General features: G+C 35.1%; 1 protein-coding gene across 3 annotated transcripts in view; it reads left to right on the top strand.

Moving 5' to 3' along the window:
• The window catches only part of LRPPRC (leucine rich pentatricopeptide repeat containing), a 102,916-nt gene that overhangs the window by 68,639 nt on the left and 11,173 nt on the right, over positions 1–23,104 (top strand). For all 3 annotated transcript variants that reach the window (XM_045549502.1, XM_045549503.1, XM_045549501.1), the window contains exons 28-34: positions 3,851–3,993; positions 4,129–4,240; positions 8,913–9,039; positions 15,501–15,589; positions 19,711–19,915; positions 21,665–21,804; positions 21,940–22,055. In XM_045549502.1, the coding sequence (XP_045405458.1) occupies positions 3,851–3,993; positions 4,129–4,240; positions 8,913–9,039; positions 15,501–15,589; positions 19,711–19,915; positions 21,665–21,804; positions 21,940–22,055 (932 nt within the window). The remainder of the gene's footprint in view (positions 1–3,850; positions 3,994–4,128; positions 4,241–8,912; positions 9,040–15,500; positions 15,590–19,710; positions 19,916–21,664; positions 21,805–21,939; positions 22,056–23,104) is intronic.

Genomic DNA, 23,104 nt, shown 5'->3' with positions numbered 1-23,104 from the left:
AAATGTGGTCCTATTATACTTGAAAAATCCATATTTTAGATGGTGGATTTCTGAAAAAGTAGATTTTTAGATTGTGGAATTCTTTTTCATGATGTGATTTTTAGTACTTGAAAGGGGGTGGATTAGTTATTTGGGGTGTCTGTTGAAAAGCAACTTTATTTTAAAACAGTGTCTCTCACACACCCGTACACACTAAATTTTGTTGTGAATTACATTCTACAGAAAGATGCACTAAACAAAGATACAGGCAAAGATACAGACCCATGGGACTATATAAGTCTTATACTTTTAAATACTAGCTATTTTAGTACTGCGTTCATTTTTTGCTGATTCGATATAGTATGATGTTCATACATGGTCTGTTACAAGGATCTGTCATGATTCAAACTTTAATTCTATCCATTCCAATGCATTTTGACCTTTCATTGTTACAGTCTTGCAAAATAAGGTCCTGGAATTACAACAAAAATTACATGAATGAAATAACTCCCATACCTGCTTACGGAATATCCTTTTATTTCTAAGTGACAATATTGTCACCTTCTTACGAAACATTTTCTTATGTTCTAAACACTTCAATTTCTTCTTTACATATGCAAAATAAAGGTTAGTTTATTCTTTGTATACATAAAGTACTCTATCCAAAAATAAAGTTGCCTTACATTTGTAATTCTGCAATAAAAATTCTTTGACTCTATTTAAAATATTTACAACCTCAGCATTTATTCTCACTCGAGTTATTTTTATGTTATTTCTTCAAGTATGTATAGCCATTGACATTTCTTTTCACACTGTGTGGCCTTTTCCCTCTCCATTATTAGCACAAGTAAAATGAATGTATTCTAATTGCCAAAGGTTCAAATAATAGTGTACTAGCTGAATGTGAAAATGTCATTGTGTCCACCTTCACCCCCAAGCTCCCTGACACAGAGATGACTTTGTCACTTGGCCATCCTTTGAACTTCTTCTCTCTACATTTATGTCCATATATATTTTACAAATGCACCTATTACTTTATATTCTATTTTGATTGTTTTATACTCTACATGTTTCATGCTCTACATTATATTCTGTGGCTTCCTTTTTTCAACTTAAGGATATGAAATAAATTCACAGGAAGAGATAAATACTTGATTTTTCTTCCTTTAATTACCAATCTTAAGTACTGATGTCCTTGACACCTCCAAAGTTGAGTGATTTTTTTATTTTTAATGATTCATTTTTAAAAAATATATTTGTATATTAATTTATTTTAGTCATTTTTTTTAATGTTCAAATTATCCCATCTTTGGCCAGTGGGAATATCGGCTCCTGTGTTGTCTGTCACACCCTATTAGTCTTTGATAGCCCCTTTTTTTCAGGCATAACTAGACAACCCAGGCTGATATTATATAATTCTTGTCCCAGACGTGGAATCCTTATTTTAGAGGGGAATGATACTTAGGTACCATAATCAGATGACTGACAATGGGGAATTTGGAAATTGCCCCATCATATCAGTAATGTGTGCAAACTATCAGCTTTATGATTAAAACCCTGAACTAGAAATCCTCATCTCTTAGTTCAATACCATAGAGCATATATGTAAAGTGCCAACAGTTACACTCTAGTCATATAGCTATAAAACATACCCTACAACTATATCTGTTCTTGTAAAATTCACTAATAGTGTCAAAAATCTTTGTTTTATAGCTTAGGAGTTTTCAGAGGTCATTTAGAACAGTGTGTCCTCTTGTTTTTTTAAAGAGGAAACTGTGAGTACCAGGAAAGTAATGTGATGATTATAGAGGTAGAGTGTCCATTCCCTGGTCCCAGCCCAGGTTTGTGGCTGCCTGATTATTTGAATAAGAAGTATGATCATTATTGTGTCAGTAGAAGGATTTTAAACCCACAAGGAATAATATAAATCTGCAGATTTTGACCATTGATTGGTTAAATTACCTCAAATTTTTGTTTTGTATTTTGTGATCCAGGTACATTTCTAGGAAACTTTTTCTCTTTAAAAAATGTATACTGAGTTGTTTCATGCATATTACACCAAATCTAATCTGTATTTTGAAATATTTTCTTTTTGTAAGTTGCTAGTCCATTTTTACAGGTGCATCTCTCTAATGTCTGTCCTCCCAAAGTAGAAGCTTTTTATATCATTTTGTACCTTTTTTAAAAAAAGAAAGTTATCTTCCCAGATTTCTAACAGTCTGTAGGCACAGGATTGTAGATCATCCAGCCTCCCTTTCTTCATTGTTTGAAATAGTGTTGTTAGCTTAAAAATCAATCCCGTTTATAAAAGCACCTTACCAGCTCTTGGAAACCTTCGTAACTGTCTTCCTCACAGTCCACAGTTACCCTTTGGCATTGAACAGAAGTGCTCCACTTTTTCCGTTCTATGGAATAAAGATTCCCAGGCTTGGATTTTTTTTTTAATCAAATAAGTTTTATGGTTTCACATACTTGAATGCTTGAATTTTATATTACATAAGAACATTTTAATGAGCGAAATCATAATTAGCTCATGTGAGTCTTGTTTTGAAAACCAGTTATCAATGTAAGGGTTTTATAATAGTTTGACTGATTTTATTATCAAAGTATGTATGAAATCACTCTAAACTTTAGGTTAATTTCTACTATTTGGGCCTCTTTTCAGTATAGTCTATGTCAAAGTTTACTTACAGTCTATGTGTGACCCAGGGGAATTTTCCTACTTGTTTTTTACCTTTTTCTTTATTGCTGATTTCTGATGGAATATGAATGTTTTGGGTTTTGTTCTCTGATTTTTTTCCTTTCAGGAGTTATTTAAAAACTTACTTTTTGTTTAAAGGGGGAGAAATCTAGGAAAATCTCACTTGTTTTAGCATTTTGATATTTTTCCTCTAAAATGCTGAGGAACAAATTTATTTGTGTTTTCTGGAACATTCATGCTCTAAAACAAACCCCCCTTCCTAGAGCTAGATATTTCTTACACATATTTGCAAATTTTTAAAAAGACATCTGAAACAGGTTTTCTTTGCATTTAATAATTGTGTTGAACTTAATGTCATATGACATTTTTCATATCTTGTTCTAGTTTTCACAAGCAGAAATCAATTTACTAAATTAAATGAGCCTTTCTTCTTTTCAACCATGAAGTCTTGATTCCTAACTCTTGTTGTTTATAAAGACTGGATTACCACATAGAAGGAACTGGGTTTTTTTCAACATGAAGGAATCTGCCTCTTTTCAATAGACTTCCTGTTTTCGTGTAATACTTAATCTGATAGGATTATCTCTTAAGATAAGAAATCTAATACCTATCACAGAATGTCATAGAAAATTCTTCAACAGAAGAGACACAAACAATTCCCTCTACTCAACTAAGTGAAAAGGGTTTGTAGACTTGTCAATTTTAAAGAGAATCATATATGTGAATACTTTCAATCATGTTAGACCCGCAGCTGTATCCTATACAGTGTACGTGCATCTATGATCTTTGCAAAGACTAAAGGGCATAGCTGAATTGTTGCGTGTTTCTGATTCTGATTTTGGCAATGGGCAATTTCTCAGTTGCTTTAGAAAGGACAAACTTTTTATCAGCTTGATTCAAAGTGTTCAATAATGTGTGTGGGGGGTGTTTTGTTGTTATTGCTTTTTCAGAGGTACAGTATCTTTAGTTTATAATTCAAAGAATACAGAAAGGTATCAGAAAAAAAGTCTCCTTCTCACCTTTGGGTCACAATCACTTTTGGTTCCTTTCCCTGAAGGCAGCATTTGGAATAATGCTTTCTTTAACGTCAAGTAAGAAAAAGAAAAAATTCATATTTTCATGAATTCTGTTTAGTATATTCATTATATTCTGCTTAATCAAATTCTACAGAAATAAATGGTGACTGGCAAAGAGCTGATGCTGTCTGGAATAAAATGCAAGAAGAAAATGTTATTCCTCGTGAGAAGACATTAAGATTATTAGCAGAAATCCTAAGAAATAGTAACCAGGAAGTTCCATTTGATGTACCTGAGGTAATTTGGTTTTAGCATAATTATAAACGTATTTTGTTGTCAGTATAATTAGGTCATAGATTAGCCCACATTTATACTGAAAAGATCACTTTATTTTACCAGCTTTTGGTTAACTGACTAATTTTTGTGTTAAAGTTATGGTATGAAGATGAAAAAGATTCCCAGAATTCTTCATCATCAGCTTCCCCTGTAGAAAGTGATCTCCAGAAAGATGTGTTGAAAGCCTGCCGAGGGAAGAGCTCCACAGGTAAACACGTTCACGGGGGTCTTTCTAATCTAAGCCCAACAAAGTAGAAGTGTTCCAGGATAGAGATTGGACTTAAATTTGATATATCAATTATTTTCTTTAATACTGTAAATTAACAAAGACATTTTGGGGCAATTGGAAAAACTTGATATCAACTGAGTGGTAGGTAATGTTAAGGTGTGGGGAGTTGGCTACGCTCCCAGCAAAAAATCAGATCCCTTAGGCAGGAGTCGTTGTAAAAGATAAGGAAAGTAATAAAAAATAATAGAATATAGAAATAAAAGAATACACAGAGATGAAAGTACAGTTTTGTAAGGAATAGACTTTATAGGTGGAGGCTCGGGAGACCCCACAGTATCCCAGTGAACTGTGAGGCCACGAGTGAAGTTTCACATCAGTGTTTATGGGTACAGTGATCGGTTGCCAGGGGTAACAAATTTACATAATAATAGTAGTTCATTTTAGGTTAAAAGTCTCCCAAAGGCTTTTGTAGATCCCTTAATTAACTCTATCTACGTGAGCAAATGGTTACAAAATCTTTCAAAGACAAACTACTAAGTTCTAAGATAAAGCTATCATTTAACGGAAGGGTTAAACAGAGATATAGGGGCTCCCTATTTCTTTATCTAGTTATTGTGGGTGGAGACAGGTAGTCAGGAGTCAAGCAGAAACTGTCCCTTGGGCTAATTGTTTTTAGCCGCAGGTGTCTGTCTGTGGGGCGGGCACTCTTTGATGGGCTCTGATCCGTGGCTCCATGCAAACAAAACAGGCAAACACCACAGGTTTGAGACTGTAGCCTCACCTTGGAAAGCAGCTGCCACTGACCTTTGAGACGCCCTCCTGAGGCGAGGCAGCTTTTGATATGCGAACGAACACGTTCACATATTCCTTCAGGGCAAAGCCCTGCAAAACTCCTGAAATCATTCCCGTGTCTATATTATCGGGGGCATCTCTATAAAGCAATATTTCTATGGAGCAACATTAAAAAATTACTCTTACTTTTATTATTAATAGAATGGTATTATGATTTATAGGAAAATATTCTTAAATTTTGCTATCCATATGAATTGAGGAATGAAAAAGTCAAAATATCTGTAATTTAAAATACTTAAGCCATAAAAAATAAAGGAAGCAAATCTGGCAAAATATTAACTGTTAAATATAGGTGATGGATATATGAGGTTTAGTTCATTATACTGTTCTTTGTACTTTTCTGTACATTAGTAATTTTTCATTATAAAAGCTATAGTACATATTTTATATATTTTTTTTTAAATTATACTTTGAAAAAATAATTTTTTAGGCAAATATAACTTATTTGAAAGTAAAAACAATTATGGCATTAACTGTCATACTAATGTGTGATCAGCAATATCTCAAAATTGGAGGCCTTCTACTTCTATTATGTCTTTTTTTTTTTTTTTCCTTTGAGACAGGGTCTTGCTCTGCACCCTTGCTAGAGTGCAGCAGTGTGGTCATAGCTCACTGCAACCACAAACTCCTAGGCTCAAGTGATCCTCCTGCCTCAGCCTCCCAGGTAGCTGGGACTACAGCATGCGCCACCACATCCAGCTAATTTTTCTGTGTTTTGTAGAGACATTGTCTTACTCTTGCTCAGGCTGGTCTAAAACTCCTGGCCTTAAGCAACCTCTCACCTTGGCCTCTCAGAGTGCTAGGATTACAGGCATAAGCCGCTATACCCTGCCTATTATGATTAATTTAAAATTTTTATGATCATCTTTAATCCTCAGATATGAGCTTGCAAATTAAATTCTGTATTTTCATTGAGACTTCTCCCCCTCTACCCTGCTTTTGAGACAAGGTCTTGCTCTGTTCCCCGAGCTAGAATCTAGTGGTGTCATCATAGCTCACTGCAACCTCAAACTCCTGGCCTCAAATGATCCTCCTACCTCAGCCTCCCAAGTAGCTGGGACTACAGGCACGCCCCACCACACCCAGCTAATTTTTCTATGTTTTGTGGAGAAGGGGAGCAGGGAGGGAGTCTCGCTATGTTGCTCAGACTGGTCTGCAACTCCTAGGCTCAAGTGATCCTCCTGCCTTGGACTCACAAAGTGCTAGGATTACAGGCATGAGCCATCGCATCCAGCCCATTTATACTTCTCATACTCTCCCCAAATCATGTATTACTCTTATTTCCTTTGTTTTGTTAATTTCTTTCCATAGAATGATTTAATTCCTTCAGTTTCAGGGTAGATTTCAAGTGTGCTTTATCATTATAGTTTAACTATTAAGGAAATAAATACAGTGGCAGTTTTTTTTTTTAATTTTAGTATTGACACTTTTGAGCTTTATTCAGTAGAAAGCAATCGATTTAGAAATTCATGGAACTTAATTTCCTAATTTAGAAATTTTGTGACACTGATATAAAATGTATGAAGTAAGAATAAGCTAAGTTCTTATGCTTTCTCAATGACCCAGAGTATGACTTCTTATTCCTTCTGAGTCATATTCCTTTGCTGCATATTCAGTCTACATATTCTTGAGTCTTTCACCATGAATCTGTTAAAGCTAAATATAAAATTTATTGTGGTCAATACTATGTAAATATTCTGGTGAAATTTTGATTTGGCTTAAAGGAATAGAGGGTTAGTGTATAGTTTAAGTGAAAACATTTAACTAGTTAACCAAATAATTAGTATAAATGTAGAGCTATGCCTCTATTCTTGTTTTGATATGTAATTTTCATTTATCTAATTGGTTGTATCCTGTTAATTCGTTAGAGTTTTTAGGTTTGTTTTTGTATATCTTAGGATTCAAATGTTTAGTAAAATATGAATGCTTTGAAAATTGAAAGCTTGCATTACCACTTTCCTGATAGTTCAGCTTACTTGAAGATGTATTGTGATTGTCACACCAGGAACTAACTGTGGTAAATGGGCCTGGTATATTACAATGCTAACTTAAAAAAATAATAATAATAAACACAACCCCATCAATTTAATGTGAAGACCACAATTTTAGAAAACAACTAGTAATATTTTCTACATTTATTTTGTTGGTTTTAAATATTCATAGTATTTATTGTACATCCTCATCCAACAAACTAGTGAACTATTACATGATTGTTAGGAAGTAGATAATAATTGCATTACATCTTAGCCCTGTAAAAAAGAAAATATATTCAGTGTGTATGGATTGGCAGATTCTGTTGCAGTCATGTTATTGTGTGTCATGTAAAATATTTTATTTAGCAAAGCTATTATTTGACTTCGGTTGCAAATAAAACTGTGTTCTTAAATTTGCGACAAGTTGATACCAGTACTCAAATGAAGATATGACTTCATTTGCTCACATTTCAGAAAAGTAAAATTTTACTGAATACACTAGGTGTTTGATGGAGTAATCTGTAAATAATAGTGGAATTTCTCCCTGCTCATTTGTATGTTTTTATTTTTGGCTTTTTGCCAATGCCCTGGAACATACAGGTGTTCACAAAGATAGAAATCTGGTTCAAGGCACATGGCAGTTTAATGACTAATAGGGAATGTTTTTTGAAAGACCTATTTAAAATGTCAGCTTGTGCCACAGTTACTTTCACTTGCCCAAACTCTTCTCCTTCGTTAAGATGCATATATCAATGTTGTCATAACTTTTCTCTTTTTTTCTCTGAATTTAGCTTGAAAGGATAAATAAGTCTTGACATTGCCACTTCAGTTTGAGGGGCTAATGCTAACCTCCCCTAAAAGCATAACAGTTTTTGCTTGTTGAGAAACTTCTAAAGTAGCTCCGAATGTTCTTCTGAACATTAATGTCATGTTCATTCCTGGTTACATGTTCCATATTTCCTTATATTGAGCCTTATTTTCATAGAAGGCCGTACGTGGTAGTTCAGTTATGCCCCATCTTTATTGTGATTTGTTTATGCACACAAGAGAGTAGATTGTAGTTTCAGTTGGCTGTTTATAGCCCCGCAATTTTATTTCAGAAAAGTAAGTGACTGAAAAGTGTAGCTACTTCTCTTTTGGTAACATCTTTTCATTCACTGACAGTTATTGTGAACAAGTGAAATAAAACTGTTAATCAGTCAAACAAATGTTGCTTAGTTTACTTGTTAGATATCTGTATATTCGAAAATTGTATGTTTTTGTATAAGTCCTGTCGTAGCCAAATAATGTGATCTCCTAATTTTAGAATTATAGGCTATATTCACTTTAATGCTGTTGTGCTGAAATGATAACCATTGTAACCACCCACTTATAGATTAAAGATTGCTTCGAAATGAGTCTTTTGCTCCCCTCAGTCTAAATTATACCTCTGGTTTCTTTGGACTTTAACACACATTTTGCAATTTATTTTGAAACTGGTATCATCTTTTCATAAATTCAGAAGAGCTGTTTCTTATTTTTATTGGCATGAAAATAATTTGCTGACCTAAGAAAGCAAGTATGAAAAATAATTTTAAAAGGAAACCCTTTCAGGTACTATCCATTTGGATTAAGTAGTAGTTTCAAATACTGTAACTGTGTCCTTCAAAGATTTGAAGAATGACATCATCTACTTACTGGGTCACTGTGTATCTCTATAGACTGGTAACAGTGTGGGTATTAATAAACAAAAATATCTGGGTTTAGGACTTTTTTAAAAGATTTTTTTCACTCCTTTTTGACATTTCAGAATAATGTCATCTCACTTTTTGTTTTTTCTCTTATAGATGCATATAATATTTTCCTGAAAGCACAAGAGCAAAACATTGTGTTTAACTCTAAAACTTACGACCTTCTCATAAAATTACTCTTGTCGAAGGAGAGTTTAGCACAAGCAATACATGTGAAAGATTTGTAAGTATTAGTCCAGTTGTTAAACTTCTTACTTTTAAAAAATATTGGCTACTTATTAGGATCTTTCTAATAATATGCTGTGTAGTGGCAGTTGATTAGCCTCAACTACCCATAAAAATCATATGAAATTGTTAACTACTTTTATGGGGCTCTTTTAACCTTAAGGAAAAAAAACCCTTTACTAGCCATGCAAAGTATACTACATTTTATTTACTTTATATAGCCTCACAACTCATTTAAGATATCCATGTATACAGAAGTAATTTTTATTATATTCTGTTGTATTTTGTGTTCAGCAACTAAATCCATGTACCTTATGTGATGGGAGCAGCTTGACACAATGAAGACACCAAGAGCTTTGAACTTAGACTGGAGTTTGAATCTTACTTGAAAGTTCTATGACCTTGTGAAAATTACCTCTCATCTCTGATCCTCAGTTTTCATTCTATATGATGAATGCATGATATTATTTATATTAAAATTTTCTGCTAGGTATTGAAGGAGGTAGAGTGAGGCAGAGCAAACATAGGTATTCACATTTTATATGCTTTTTTTCTTTCAGCTTTTGTGTTGTTTGTTTTGGTTTTTAAAAAAATTATCTGTGTCGTGGTACCGCTGGAGGTGGTAGTGGTTTTGTCTCTGGCTAGTCGTCTAGAATAAAATACTTTGCTGATCAAAACGGGAATAAAGGTTTCTTACTTAGTGTGTTAGTTATCTGACTCTGTGGCCTTATCCCCAAGCTGCTGTCTTGAAAACTTGAGTTATTAGGCCGGGCATGGTGGCTCATGCCTGTAATCCTAGCACTCTGGGAGGCTGAGGTGGGTGGATCGTTTGAGCTCAGGAGTTTGAGACCAGCTTGAGCAAGAGTGAGACCTCGTCTCTACTAAAAATAGAAAGAAATTATATGGACATCTGAAAAAATATATATAGAAAAATTAGCCGGGCATGGTGGCGCATGCCTGTAGTCCCAGCTACTCGGGAGGCTGAAAAAGGAGGATCGCTTGAGCCCAGGAATTGGAGGTTGCTGTGAGCTGGGCTGATGCCTCGGCACTCTAGCCTGGGCAACAGAGTGAGTGAGACTCTGTCTCAAACAAACAAACAAAAAAGAAAAAACCAAAAAAAAAAAAAAAAAACCTTGAGTTATTAATCATAAAGGACCTAAAAAGGAGTAGATCAGGGTTACGTGCTTTGAAACATATACATGTCCTGTTGTTGGGTTAATAGTTTTATTTTCAATAGGAAAGGTTAACCTTTTCCTAAAATATTTTAGTTCTGAAATAATATATCTTGCTTAATTTTTGGCCTGCAAAATTTTTAAGTCACAGCAATTTTAGAGTATTAGAATCTTGAATAGAAAATGGATACTCATCACTCAACACTGGCATTGGTACCAGTGTTGTTACAGGTATGCGTCACAGGGCATGCTGTTTGTGTTCTAGTATGTTTTGGAAAATGTGTTCTGTATGACTGTACTTCTCTATGTGGAATCATCATTTGTATGTCTTAATTTGGGACATCACACTAAGACTGTTCAGGTTTTTAATGTTCTTATGTCTCATTTGTGTGTTAACTCAACAACTAATTAAGTTATGTATCTTTAGAATACTCAGTATACTCTCAAATAGTGATTTGGAAAATTTGCCATTGAATAATATCCAGTCATCTGTAACCAGTGACTCAAGAGAATAAGTCATCTTCCAAAATTACTTTTCTCAGGAAATTATTATGAAACTCTCCCAACACTGTCCATGATAATCAAAGGTGTTCTGAAGCAACAGTGATTTGGGAAGAAGGGAGGCATACAAAAAGAGAGGAGCATTTTGTGTTCAGAATTAGGTATGATTAAGTTAGGAGATAGAATTAAAGAGGAAAAACTTATTTAAAACCCCCAAAAATGTTTAAACCTAGTTGGTCACAAAGTCCTCTGAAGTACTTCTCAAAAGTACCGATTATGCTGTTTTCATTTTAATTGGGCTTATTCTAGAACAGTGAGTCTCACTCTGGTAACATAAAAAGATTCCCCACAGCCCACCACAAAGGTTCTGATGGGGCCAATCTGGTACGGGGCCCAGCTCTGTGCATTGTACTGAGCATCCCAGGTGATTCCGGAATCACATCCTGAACATTGTGATCACATGCCTTTAATAGTGAATTCTACTAATGTGTCACATGTAAGCATATTATAAAACATATTCAAAAAATAGAAAATATTCAGGAGAGTTTAAAAAGAGGTTTAAACATTTCCTTGCCTCGCCCTAGTGTATTCCTGTAGCGTGCATGCCTCGCATGAAAGACCACTGATCAGGGTAGTTTCCAAACTGCAGCTGTAACCAATTAGCAGGTCAGGGATATATTTAGTAAGACAGAACCAGCATTTAAAAAAAAGAAATAGAAAATATTAGAGTACTTCATTTAGTAAAGAGATTGTTTTGTGAAACATTGATTTCAGTTATGTGTGCATGTATATATTTTGGCACTGGGCTGTAGCCTGAAAACATCATTTCTTACTATAATTTTATTGTGAATCTTGATCTAACAAGGTTGAAAGCTTCTGACCTAGAAGATAGTTATAAGCATGGCCCTTCTCTTTCCCTTTATATTCACAACCTGTAAAATGTAGGTTTATCTTCCCTTCCTCTCTAGATCTTCATGAAGCCTTTCTGAGGTATAACTGACATATAAAAAGATGGGTGGGTGCAGTGGCTCACACCTATAATCCTAGCACTCCGGGAGGCTGAGGTGGGAGGATTGCTTGAGCTCAGGAGTTCGAGACCAGCCTGAGCAAGACGAAGACCCTGTCTCTACTAAAAATAGAAAAATTAGCCAGGTGTCATGGCACACACCTGTAGTCCCAGCTACCCAGGAGGCTGAGGCAGAGGATGGCTTGAGCCCAGAAGTTTGAGATTGCAGTGACCTATGCACTCTAGCTCAGGTAACAGAGTGAGATGTTTAATGTATATATCTCAGTGAGTTTGGGGGCTAAGTATACACCCATGGAACCATCACCACCATCAAGGCCATAAACATAACCATCATCTCCCACTCTCTGTATCATTATTATAATTTGGGTGGTTTTTTGTGTGTAAAAACACTTAAGATCTACCCTCTTAGTGATTTTAAGTATACAGTTCAGTATTGTTAGCTGTAGGCACTGTATTGTATAGGGCTCCAGAAGTTGTATAACTGAAACTTTGTACACTTTAACCATTTCCCCTCCTCCCAACCCCTGGCAACCACCATTCTTCCCACTCTGAGTTTGACTATTCAGATTCCACATATAACTAAGACTTTCTGTATGCCTGAGGACACTTTTATTTTAGCTGTGTTATCCCACCGGCCTTATTCTGTGCTTGTCTTGCCTGTGTAGTTAGGTGGGCCCAAGAGAATCCTAGATCCAAAGCCTTAAGTCATTCTGGGCATTGGATGTATGTCCTTTCCATTGAACCATAAAATGTTATATCTAACTATGTAGAATTGTTTCTTGGGTTAAATTGAAAATAACCCTGGACTGGAAATTCAGAAGTAGAAGTTTGAATTCTAGTTGTCCAACTAAGTATGTTACTTGAGTTATGTCAAGAGGTACTCTCGCTGGATTCATTTCCTAGTTTACTGCCAACACTAGACACGGTCATCTCTTTCCGTTTCAGCTCTGTATCTGTGGTCAGAGTGAAAAAGAAGTGTTGCTTTTTTTATAGACAACTTTTATTGTAAGATAGTGACTGAATGAGCCGCCGTCTCAAGTGGCAGTACCTCCGGGTATTATTCTGGCAGTCTTACTCTCCATCCATAAATAGCAACCTGTTGTTACAATTACCCATATAATGTCATTTGTTCAATGTAACGAGCCATAGTTTTCCTGTAAACTAAAAAATGGCATTTTTGTTTTTATTGTACTTTTGCTGTCCTTTTATGGATGCACTTGATCTCTAATGAGATTTCTTCAATTTTATTATTTAAACTTCCTAACAAGTCATTGAACCTCAAAAGTAACAGTAACAGCCGCCTTTTAAAAATTTTTAAGAAACTAACTTTCTTTCATTTTTAGTTTTTTCCTGTTTCAAAATAATTTTCCTATAGTGAATTCTTTAAAGGGAACAAAACTGCCTATTCAAAGAGCAGTAAGAGGTGAAAATTGTTATTTTAAACCTCTGATAATGCTAAACTGTATTCTTAGGGAATTTGGGAATCATATAACAACAGCCCTGCTTTATCTTTTTTTTTTTTTGTCTCTACTAGCTTTCTATTTCATTCTGTCTAAAAATAATGCTAAACTTGTCACTGCTGATGTCACTGAATTGGCCAGTTTTTGTTATCCAAAATAATATAATTTATAATCACCAACTAATGTCCTATGTGCTTGTCATGTACGCATAATCCATAGACTATTCATTGCTCTGAAATGTCTCATGTAGAACTTTTGCTATAATACAATCTTCTTTGGTTAAGATAGTTTAATTTTGCAGTTGATCATAAGTTCAAAGATTGATACTCTTTCCCCCTGTAATTTTTTCCCTTTATTTTGGCAGTTCTACAAATATAAAGAAAATGTCTAGAATTCTTCTCTGTCCGGTTCAGTAGCCCCTAGCCATATGTGACGGTTTAAATTAGTTAAGATTGAATATAATTAAGATTTCTGTTCCCTCATCAGAGTAGCCATGTGGCTAGCGACTAGCCCTGTTAGACAGCACAGATAAAGAATATTCCCATTGTCACACGATGTTTGATTTGACAGCTCTGTACTAGATTTTCTCCCAAAAGGAAAGATCAAAATTAGTAGGAGTCAAAAATAAATTTATTTTATTCTACTATATCAATGATTCCAATGCAAAGGTCTCTACCAGTAACTTTTGTAATTTTTCTCCTTTTGTCAGTTTGGAATATATTTTGGTTGTGATTTGTCAGTTTCTGCGTATGTGATGATATATCATTATATAACAGACCTGGGAGTTTTTTTCTTCCTGGTTTTTATCTCCATGTTCACGTTAGTAATGAATAGGCGGCTTCCTGAGATAGGAAAAGATTATTGAAGGATAATGTAAATGTGTTTTGAGTTTTTCAAAAGGTTTGTAGTTCACAACTTGCTGTCAGTTAAAAGAGTAGTTTTGTTACCTTGTGCGTTTAATTGATTTTAGGTAATATTTTTAAGTAAGTATGGTATAATACATGTAATAATATTGGCATGAGAAGGAAGCTTTTAATAGTGTCTAATTTTTATTTAATCATGCTACAGATTGAGAAAGTAAATCCTTTATTTCATGCAATTTAGAGTCTCATGCATGTGTTGTTGACTTAAGAGCTTTGACAGATGGGACAAAGGAAAAAAGTCAAACTGAGCAATGGGTGCTTTGGTGGGATTAAGAGGATTGGTCGGGGAAATAAGAAAATCCTGTGTCCAGGGACTGCAGGGGTGAACCTTAGAGGCTGAAAGTGACTGAGAGGATGGGCATTTCATGGTGTCACTGGAGGATTTTCTTGGGATTGATGAGAATAATTTAGCAGTGACCCTGCTTTCCTTGCAATCTGCTCAGCTTCTGTGTACGTGTTGGCAGGCCATGAGGTTGCTGGCAGCAAAGTCATCACTGAGCTCCATAAGGCAAATGGCAGCAATTCCTTTTGCTCCTTTTGACCTGTTTAGATTTCCCAGTCGGGGAGATGAATCCTGGGGCATTAAGGATGCTGAAATTTCATCACAGGAGATATGCAAACAGTGTAGCACACACACCAGCTAGGTTTGGGGGTTTTTAGTTTGTTTTTTTGTTTGGTTTTGCTTTATAAAATCCTGTAGGTTTTAGTAATAAGTAAAGCGATTTTTTGGTCTTGAGTTTTGAAAAGTTGGGGGTTTTGTTTCAAATTTAAGGCTGGGACAAGATTTTCGTGTGAAATTTTTAATTTTAAAGTAACAGCGGTTTTAGTTCTGCAGTATATTCAGCTTTAAAATCTGTATGTATCTAGATGACAGAAATTTGAAAATTAATCAACCAAATGATATGGTGTTAGTTAGTAATATGCTTTAGTTTATATTTAAAATATACAGTGCTGAAAATAAATGTTCATTTTTGTTGCTGGAAGAATAGTTTTACATTTTATAATTATGGTGAATGTAGAAAAAAGAGGAAAAAGTATCCAGCTTAGGATACAGCAGAACAATGCAGGGCATGCAGTTATTTTAGTCATCTAATATGTCAGCATTCAAGAATCTGAACCGATTGTTTAAAAAAAATCTTGTACTTTGTTTCTTTTGTTGCTCATTTCCAACTTTGTCATCTGTCAGAATGCAAAAAAAAATTATCCTTCTATAACCATTGACAGGATAACACAAAAGCTGTCTCCAGGTCGATATTTTGCAGCAATATTTTTAACATACGAACAGTAGTTTTTATAATTTCACCTTGGCGCTCAACCATTTATTATCGTATCAGAAGCATGTCAGTAATTCCTTTCTAAATGTCTGCTTCTTTTAGCGCTGAGACCCACATCAAGGGCTTCACACTGAACGATGCTGCCAACAGCCTCCTCATCATAACGCAAGTTAGGCGGGATTATTTGAAAGGTATGTCACAATGCTTGACCTTTACGTCACATTAATGCCTCTGCAGATTTTTCTTGTAACGCCCTTCGAATACTTGGATAAAGGAGTCCATTTAGCAAATTACCTGCTTATCAAGAGCCTTTTGTGGTAGCTGAGAGACGTAAATTACTGTACATGCATTTATAATACAGCTTGAATATGAATGTACTTGTCATTTGACCACTTAGTCCAGTTTCCATTCCATTTAACACAAGATGGGTTTTCTTAAGATGAATCACAGCTCTTCAGACATGCAAAATTTGTGTTCCAGAACGAGAGAAAGTACAGGCTTTCAAGTGCGTTAAAATTCACAGCACAAGTCATTTTGCTTTGGAAATTAACATACTTTAGAGCATCTGAAACAATTCCCAGCAGTTGTTTCTTGCATATTGTGTTGGTTGTGTGTGAGATAGGAAATGAGTTAAATTGAGTGTTAAATGTGTGGGATTGTGCACCAAATGATTATAATATTGATTTTTAAAACTTAATCTAATACTTTTTTAATAGTTCATAATACCAACAGCAGTAAGATACAGTGTTTGTTTGAAGTTTAGAGTTTTAAAATTAATGTTAAGAGGATAACACCAGAACGATGTAGAGATGACTTTGGGAAGGATTGGGATGAGGGCTGTTGGTTTGTTTGAGGCTATTTATGGGTTTGCAGTGGAGTGGGTTTGGATCTGGAGGTCTTTTCAATGAGCTCCCTCCCAAGGGGAAAATGATGAATGTTTTAAATTTTGGTAAGTAGCTTTTCATGTTAAGTTTTACATTTGAGTTTCAGTCAATAAAATAACACTACAGTTTTGCCAGTAGGACAAAACCCACTTAGGAGATTTTTTAAGCAAGGTTGAAAAAGCTCTCTTAACTATTAAATATGTTACCTTGTTGCTTCCTCAGTCTGTAATAACGATGTTATTCCTCACTTGCATGTTTATGAAATAAATTCACATCCCTGAGAGGAGGCTTCTGTCTAATTGTGCAGCTTCAGTATTGCCTGTAATATCTAAATGCAGTGATCTTTAGCGGTCTTCCTAGTTGATTGGGACTGAATATGTAAGTGGTGACTTCTCTCTTCGCAAAATTTCCACCTCAGCATTGCACAGGCAGGGCCCATGCATCTAGACAGTCGTTTTGGACAGCCTTCAGTCATAATTGAGTGGTGTATGGCTTGTTATTAAAACTGTAAAAGGTTTCATTTTATTTCCAATAGAAGAGACTTTTTGTCAAGTTGCTATTTTATACAATAAAATGATCAATTTTAAAACAATGAAAAATTAAACTTGCTCCCTGTATAAATAAGCTCGTTGTCATAAATAGTTTATATTTCTGTAGACATGGATATAAGAACAAAACATTTTCTAAATTATAGGGCATTCGCTTTTGAGCTGAATTTAACTTGACTTGCTACCTTTTACTTGTACATTAGGTACCCCGTGAAAAAACTACAAGAAAGTAAGTGATGTAATTTTTCGTCCAGTCTTCTGAGCTATTCAGCTGAACTGCAGGTTGCCTGAGCACAAGAGCCACGAACCCACTAATCCCCACTAGCTCCTCCGCCCCCAGCCCCACCCCCAGCATCGCTGTGGACAGACATATATATTGTTGGAGTTTGGAATACGGCGGTCCTCAGCGAGGGTGGGAATGGTGTTGGTCCTGTTCCCATCTCCGTATTTTGCTCCGTGGCTCACGAGAGCTCCTGATGTTTAAAGTCCCCTTTTGTTCTTCTGCACTTCTCTCTTTCAGGTTTCTTTTTCTTGACCTCATCTAAAGCAGGAAGAAAAAGCCAATTAAATCTTAATGTAATTTTATAAACTCATACTGTTGTAGAATATTAATAGCTGATACACCACACCTGTGCAACATAATCAGTATCATTAGTGAGTAATTGAGTAAACGTTGGAATTGAGTGACAGTGGGAAAGGACTTGTGGGGGAGGGATGTGGCTAAGTAACATTTCTGGTGTCTTTTATGTCATTACTGTACAGAAGGCGGCTTAAGCCCTATGTGGGAATGTGATTTAGGCCACAAGGTCCCATGCTACCTTTGGATAGATAGAAAATGATCTGTTCTCACTCCTCTGCTTTCACATGCACATATGCGCCCATGGATGGTTAGACTCGGGTTCTTGTCTAACAATGTCACCTTGACCTTGGACAAATTATTTAAACTCTGTGCCTAAGTGTCTCATCTGTATAATTGGAACATACCTCAGAAGAGCAGTTGTGAGTGTAGTTGCTTGGTACTGTGCCTGATATGTAGTAAATGCTCAGCAAATGCCATAAACCCTCAATAAGTGTGAGCTACCATTGTCGCCATCATTAATCTTATTTTTGTTTTTATTTTGATCCACTGGTGGGAAGATCCTCCCTGGCTGACATATTCTTAGTTAATAAGAATATTCTGAAGTTAATTATTTGTATATGACCACCAGTTAAGATGTTATCAAGCTTATTTTCTGTAGATTATTTTTTAAAAATAGTATACATTTTTATTTCTGATATGTGCGTGTATATTTATAAAATTTTATTGATTCAGCCTTTTATTTTTATTTATTTATTTATTTATTTATTTATTTTTTTTTGAGACAAAGTCTCACTCTGTTGCCCAGGCTAGAGTGCCGTGGCATCTGCCTAGCTCACAGCAACCTCAAACTCCTGGGCTCAATCAATCTTCCTGCCTCAACCTCCCGAGTAGCTGGGACTACAGGCATGTGCCACCATGCCTAGCTAATTTTTTCTATATATATTTTTAGTTGTCCATATCATTTCTTTCTATTTTTTTTAGTAGAGACAGGGTCTCACTGTTGCTCAAGGTGGTCTCGAACTCGTGAGCTCAAACGATCCGCCCTCCTCGGCCTCCCAGAGTGCTAGGATTACAGGTGTGAGCCACCGAGCCCGGCCTGATTCAGCTTTTTAAACTACCTGTTTTTCCTTTTCCCTGATTGAGAATCACTGGCTTTAGATTATTTGTAAACTTGGAGTAATTATAAATTATTTATTCAGTAATGAACACTAAATTCATCATGTCTTTTACTGCATGGTTTTTAGTAGACTGTTTAATTATTACACTTTTCCCATTCTTCTGTGAAAGATAGGCTGTTCTGAGAGTCTTAATTTTGTCTAGGCTACATTGCTTTGATTGCTACAAAGCCATGAAATTTTCTTTAGTAATGGTAGTAGTGATGATTGTTAAATGCTGAGTATTACATTTCCCCCCCAATCTACCACTTTATTTAATATAATAATTTTGCTACAATTGCACATTAGTAAATTGGAAGGATATTTCATAGTTATTCATAATCAAGTATTTGTAAGTACAATACTTTAAAAATACAAATAAAACTCCATTGGTTATATAGATGCTTCTCCACTTACGATGGGCTGCATCCCAGTGAACTCAGTGTAAATTGAAAAGTGTATTTACTGCCCATTTAAACTCATTGTAGAGTTGAAAAATCATTCAAGTTGGGGGCCATCTGTGTTCATTGGAATTAATCGGCTTTTTTTTCCTTTGAAAAATGAATGTAAGAAAATAACTACAAGGCATCTAATCATGTAAAATTAGTTAGTGTGAAAGTTGAATCTTTCAGTGTGGCTGTTCCTGTGTGGATGATTCTCTTTGGACTAGAGAGAGAGTTTGTGTTCAAGGAAGAATCACTGATAGTATTAGAAGTTTTTGATCATTGTATAATCTTTGACTTAATAAAATCCAGGCAAGTATGAATGTGGGTAGAAGTTACATATTTTTAGAAACTTTAATTTTTAAAAGTCTTCCTTATATGTATTTCTCTGAGCTTGTCAGGTTTCTGAAATTAATCAATAAATGTTATATCCCTGTATGGAACTCATTTTGTCAGTAACATCTATATTTTCTCCATGATTTAAGAATTTTTCTCTGGTCTCTAGTATCTTATAGATAGTCAAATGAATCATTTTTTTAGATTTCTCATAAAGTATTAATATTTTCTATAATCTAGAATTAATTATTCATAACATCTTGTATATAGCCATTTGGTGCTCATATTTAAAAGCTGGTTTTCAGAATCCATTAAAGTCAACACAGATCATAGAAGAAAAACCCTGTCTTCTGCTCTTCTATTTTAGACGCTCTAACAACTTTAAAAACAGCCTTGGATCTGAAGCAGATTCCTTCTAGGTTAGCCGTGACCCGCCTTATCCAGGCATTTGCCTCGAATGGTGATGTAGAAGGCATAGAAGAAATTCAGAAGATGGTAAATGGACTTGAAGACTCAATTGGACTTTCAAATATGGTTTTCATCAATAACATTGCTTTGGCACAAATAAAGAAGTGAGTATATTTCTGAGCTTTCTTTTCCTCTGTTGGCCACTGGAGTGAGCATTACCTCAAATCCCACCTTTTAAAAACTTTTAGGCATTTGGAAACCATGTCATCTACAGAGGAAATTTTGATACTGTAGTTGCTGATAATTACCTATTAGGGAAGAATTATACATTGGAAAACTGTGTTTTATCTTTAGATTAAATCTCACAATAAACAACACTTACCAAATTCATAAATCTTGCTCTGCAGTTGCTAACTTTTCTCATTCATACATATATATGCCAGGCCTCTTGCTGAAACACATTGTTACAGAAGTGAAAAATGATCATTTGTTTGTCAGCAATATTTGAGAATAACACTCTACTAGAATATTGTGCAACAGAGGGTCCTGAAAGCGTGTTAATAGTACACATTTCCATACTCCTTACTCTTTCACCCATCCACCCCATCGATACATGGCATTTAGAGTTGATTTTCTTCCCACCATTGCTAGATTGCTTGTGAGAATCACCACCAGAGAAGTAAATCAGGACTTGATTTTCACTAACCTCATTAGCAAAGTACTTTGCTCAAGTTAAAGATGCATGGGAATAATTATGGAATTTGACTCTCCTAATACCTGTAGAAAGAAAAAAACACTCTTTAGTGGTTAACCTTATATACATTTACTTAGTGGGACATAATATTAAAATACAATGTTTTTGCAGGGTTTTTTATTTGTTCCTGTTTCTTTGAGCAGAGAAACAGTTTATTTTTTTGTTTTTACCTTTTAAAACTATTTACCCAAATACAACTTCCCTTTAATAAGAAAATGTGATTGTTTTAAATTAGAAGATCAAGGAAACTTTTCAGGTAAGAGCTGGATGAATTTTAAAATGTCACCATATAAACAGTTTTATATGATGTGGAGAACATATCACTGTGAAATAATTCTCTAACTACACTCGTAAAAATTTACAATTTTTAAATTTACAAGAAAAATTTATTGTAACAGGGTATTCATTTTTAGTTACAGAATTCTTGTGTTTAATGTAATAATTTCAACATAATATTGATTAATTGGATTTAGTATGCCATATTATAACTCTAAAGTATCAAGTATAGATTGTTGTAACCAAAAAGATAGTCATAAAGATCATATTTATCACAACTTGTTAAATAAGGCCATATAATTGATTTTTTTCAAAGTAAAGTATAAAGATACTTTTCTGAGAATTTTAGCATAAATGGAGTATAATAAGTGACAAAAAGAAATTGATGTGAGTGTGGGTTAGAAACATGCAAATATACCTTTAAGAATCCTGAGATGTTATATATTCTCTTTACTTTATGCAGTAGTGACTAGTGGATCATAGAGCCATAATTATAGCATTTAAACAAGTTTCATTTTACATCTAAAGAGCTGCAAAATTAAATAAAATATTTAAGATATTTTTTGGTATTTTCATTAATTCTATATAGTTGTTTGATCATGTCTCTAGAGCAGTGTTTTAAAATAAGCAACTGTTTCAACTGCTGTGAAATAAAATAAGCAACCACTGTGGCATCAACCACCCAGTGATTGTTTTTACTACCTAAATGTGATTGGTTCAAGTTACATAGTGTTTTTTTATCTGGTTAATTGTAAACGTATTTCCTTTTTTCCCTAGAGTATTTGCCTGGGTGGATCTCTCATAAGCTCTTATACTAAAACTGCCTCTAATATTAATATAAAAGCAACTATTTCTTTATACTTTATTTTGCTTTATTTTACAGCAATAATATAGATGTTGCGATAGAAAACCTTGAAAATATGCTTACTTCAGAGAATCAAACTGTGAGCCCCCAGTATTTTGGCTTGGCATACTTATTCAGAAAAGTGATAGCGGAGCAGTTGGAACCAGCGGTTGAAAAGAGTAAGTCAGTCGTTAATGCTAAAGAACACAGAAGCACATTTGCTCTCTAGTGAGACCGGACCACATTTCTTGGGTGGGCGAGTTATACTATACACTGTTTTAAAGAAAGATTTTTCTTACCTGTCATTTTTCCAGTAAGCATCATGGCAGAGAGACTGGCCAATCAGTTTGCAGTTTACAAACCTGTCACCGACCTTTTCCTTCAGTTTGTGGAAGCGGGCAAGGTGGACGATGCCAGAGCTCTCCTACAGGTAATGGTCTACTCGTGGAGCAGTGGGACTAGCGGCTTGTGAGAAGTCGATGGAGAAATTTCTAGACGTAGATGTGGAATACTGGTAATGACGTGTGGTACTGCTAGCACATTTAAATTCAGTGTGAATCAAGGTTGTATGACAAGGACTGGATTGTAGGTTGTAGGTCACTGGTTTTACAGATGACAAATCAGACAAGAAATGTCTTTAGCACTGGGGTTGAGGGGCAGTGGGTTTTGCTGAAATGATTTAAAGACAAGTGTTTCCTTGCAGATAGGTAACATAAAACAATTCCTTTGATTTCCTACTTTAATTTCTCAAATGCTCTAAGTGCGGTGTATCGCCATGGCAACACAGTTTGCAAACAAAAAGTAGGAAATATTTGCTTTTCAAGTACAGCTTCTCACTTGAATACTCAAACATTCTCGGTGCCTTATTCAAGGCTTATTAAGAAAAAAGAGTTGAATTTGCTTTCTATTCACTTGTGTGTCACAGACACATTAAATGACAAATGCAGGTCTCTGTGGCCCACACTCTCAGTTAAATTAGCAATCTTCAGGGAGGGAGACAACTGCATTCATGCCATTTTAACAGCACTAAATATAAAGCTACGCCAAGTGCCGACAGAACGGTGGGTGATCTGAGCTGCCACTGGCAATGTACACAAACAGGCACCGCTGGGGAGCCCCATCCCAGCAGGTGGCAGTCAAACAGTCACCGTGATCCCGCCAACGGCTGTGTTTGTGTAGACTCCCTGTGTCAAATTGAGGCCTGGGACCAATTTCTGATAGTAAATAGTATTATATTCAGTTACATTTTTACCAGCTGCGCAATACCTTAAGTAGTAGAGAGGGAAGGTACAACTGTACCCCTTTGCTTGAGCTCCAGTTTTGATCCTGAAAGTTAATCTAATTTGAAAGTAGAATCCAAGCCATTTTTAAAAGGAATTCCTAAAAATTTTTCTCTATGTTAATAGTTTTCTAAAATTATAAATTGGCACTGCTTCTATAGCCTTTTACTTTTGTTCCTGGATAGAGAGAAATTACAGT

Source organism: Lemur catta, chromosome 4, assembly GCF_020740605.2.
Source record: "Lemur catta isolate mLemCat1 chromosome 4, mLemCat1.pri, whole genome shotgun sequence".
NCBI classification, from domain to species: Eukaryota; Metazoa; Chordata; class Mammalia; order Primates; family Lemuridae; genus Lemur; species Lemur catta.
The sequence above is the reverse complement of the archived record's forward strand: the minus strand, read 5'-3'. Positions and strand labels throughout refer to the sequence as shown.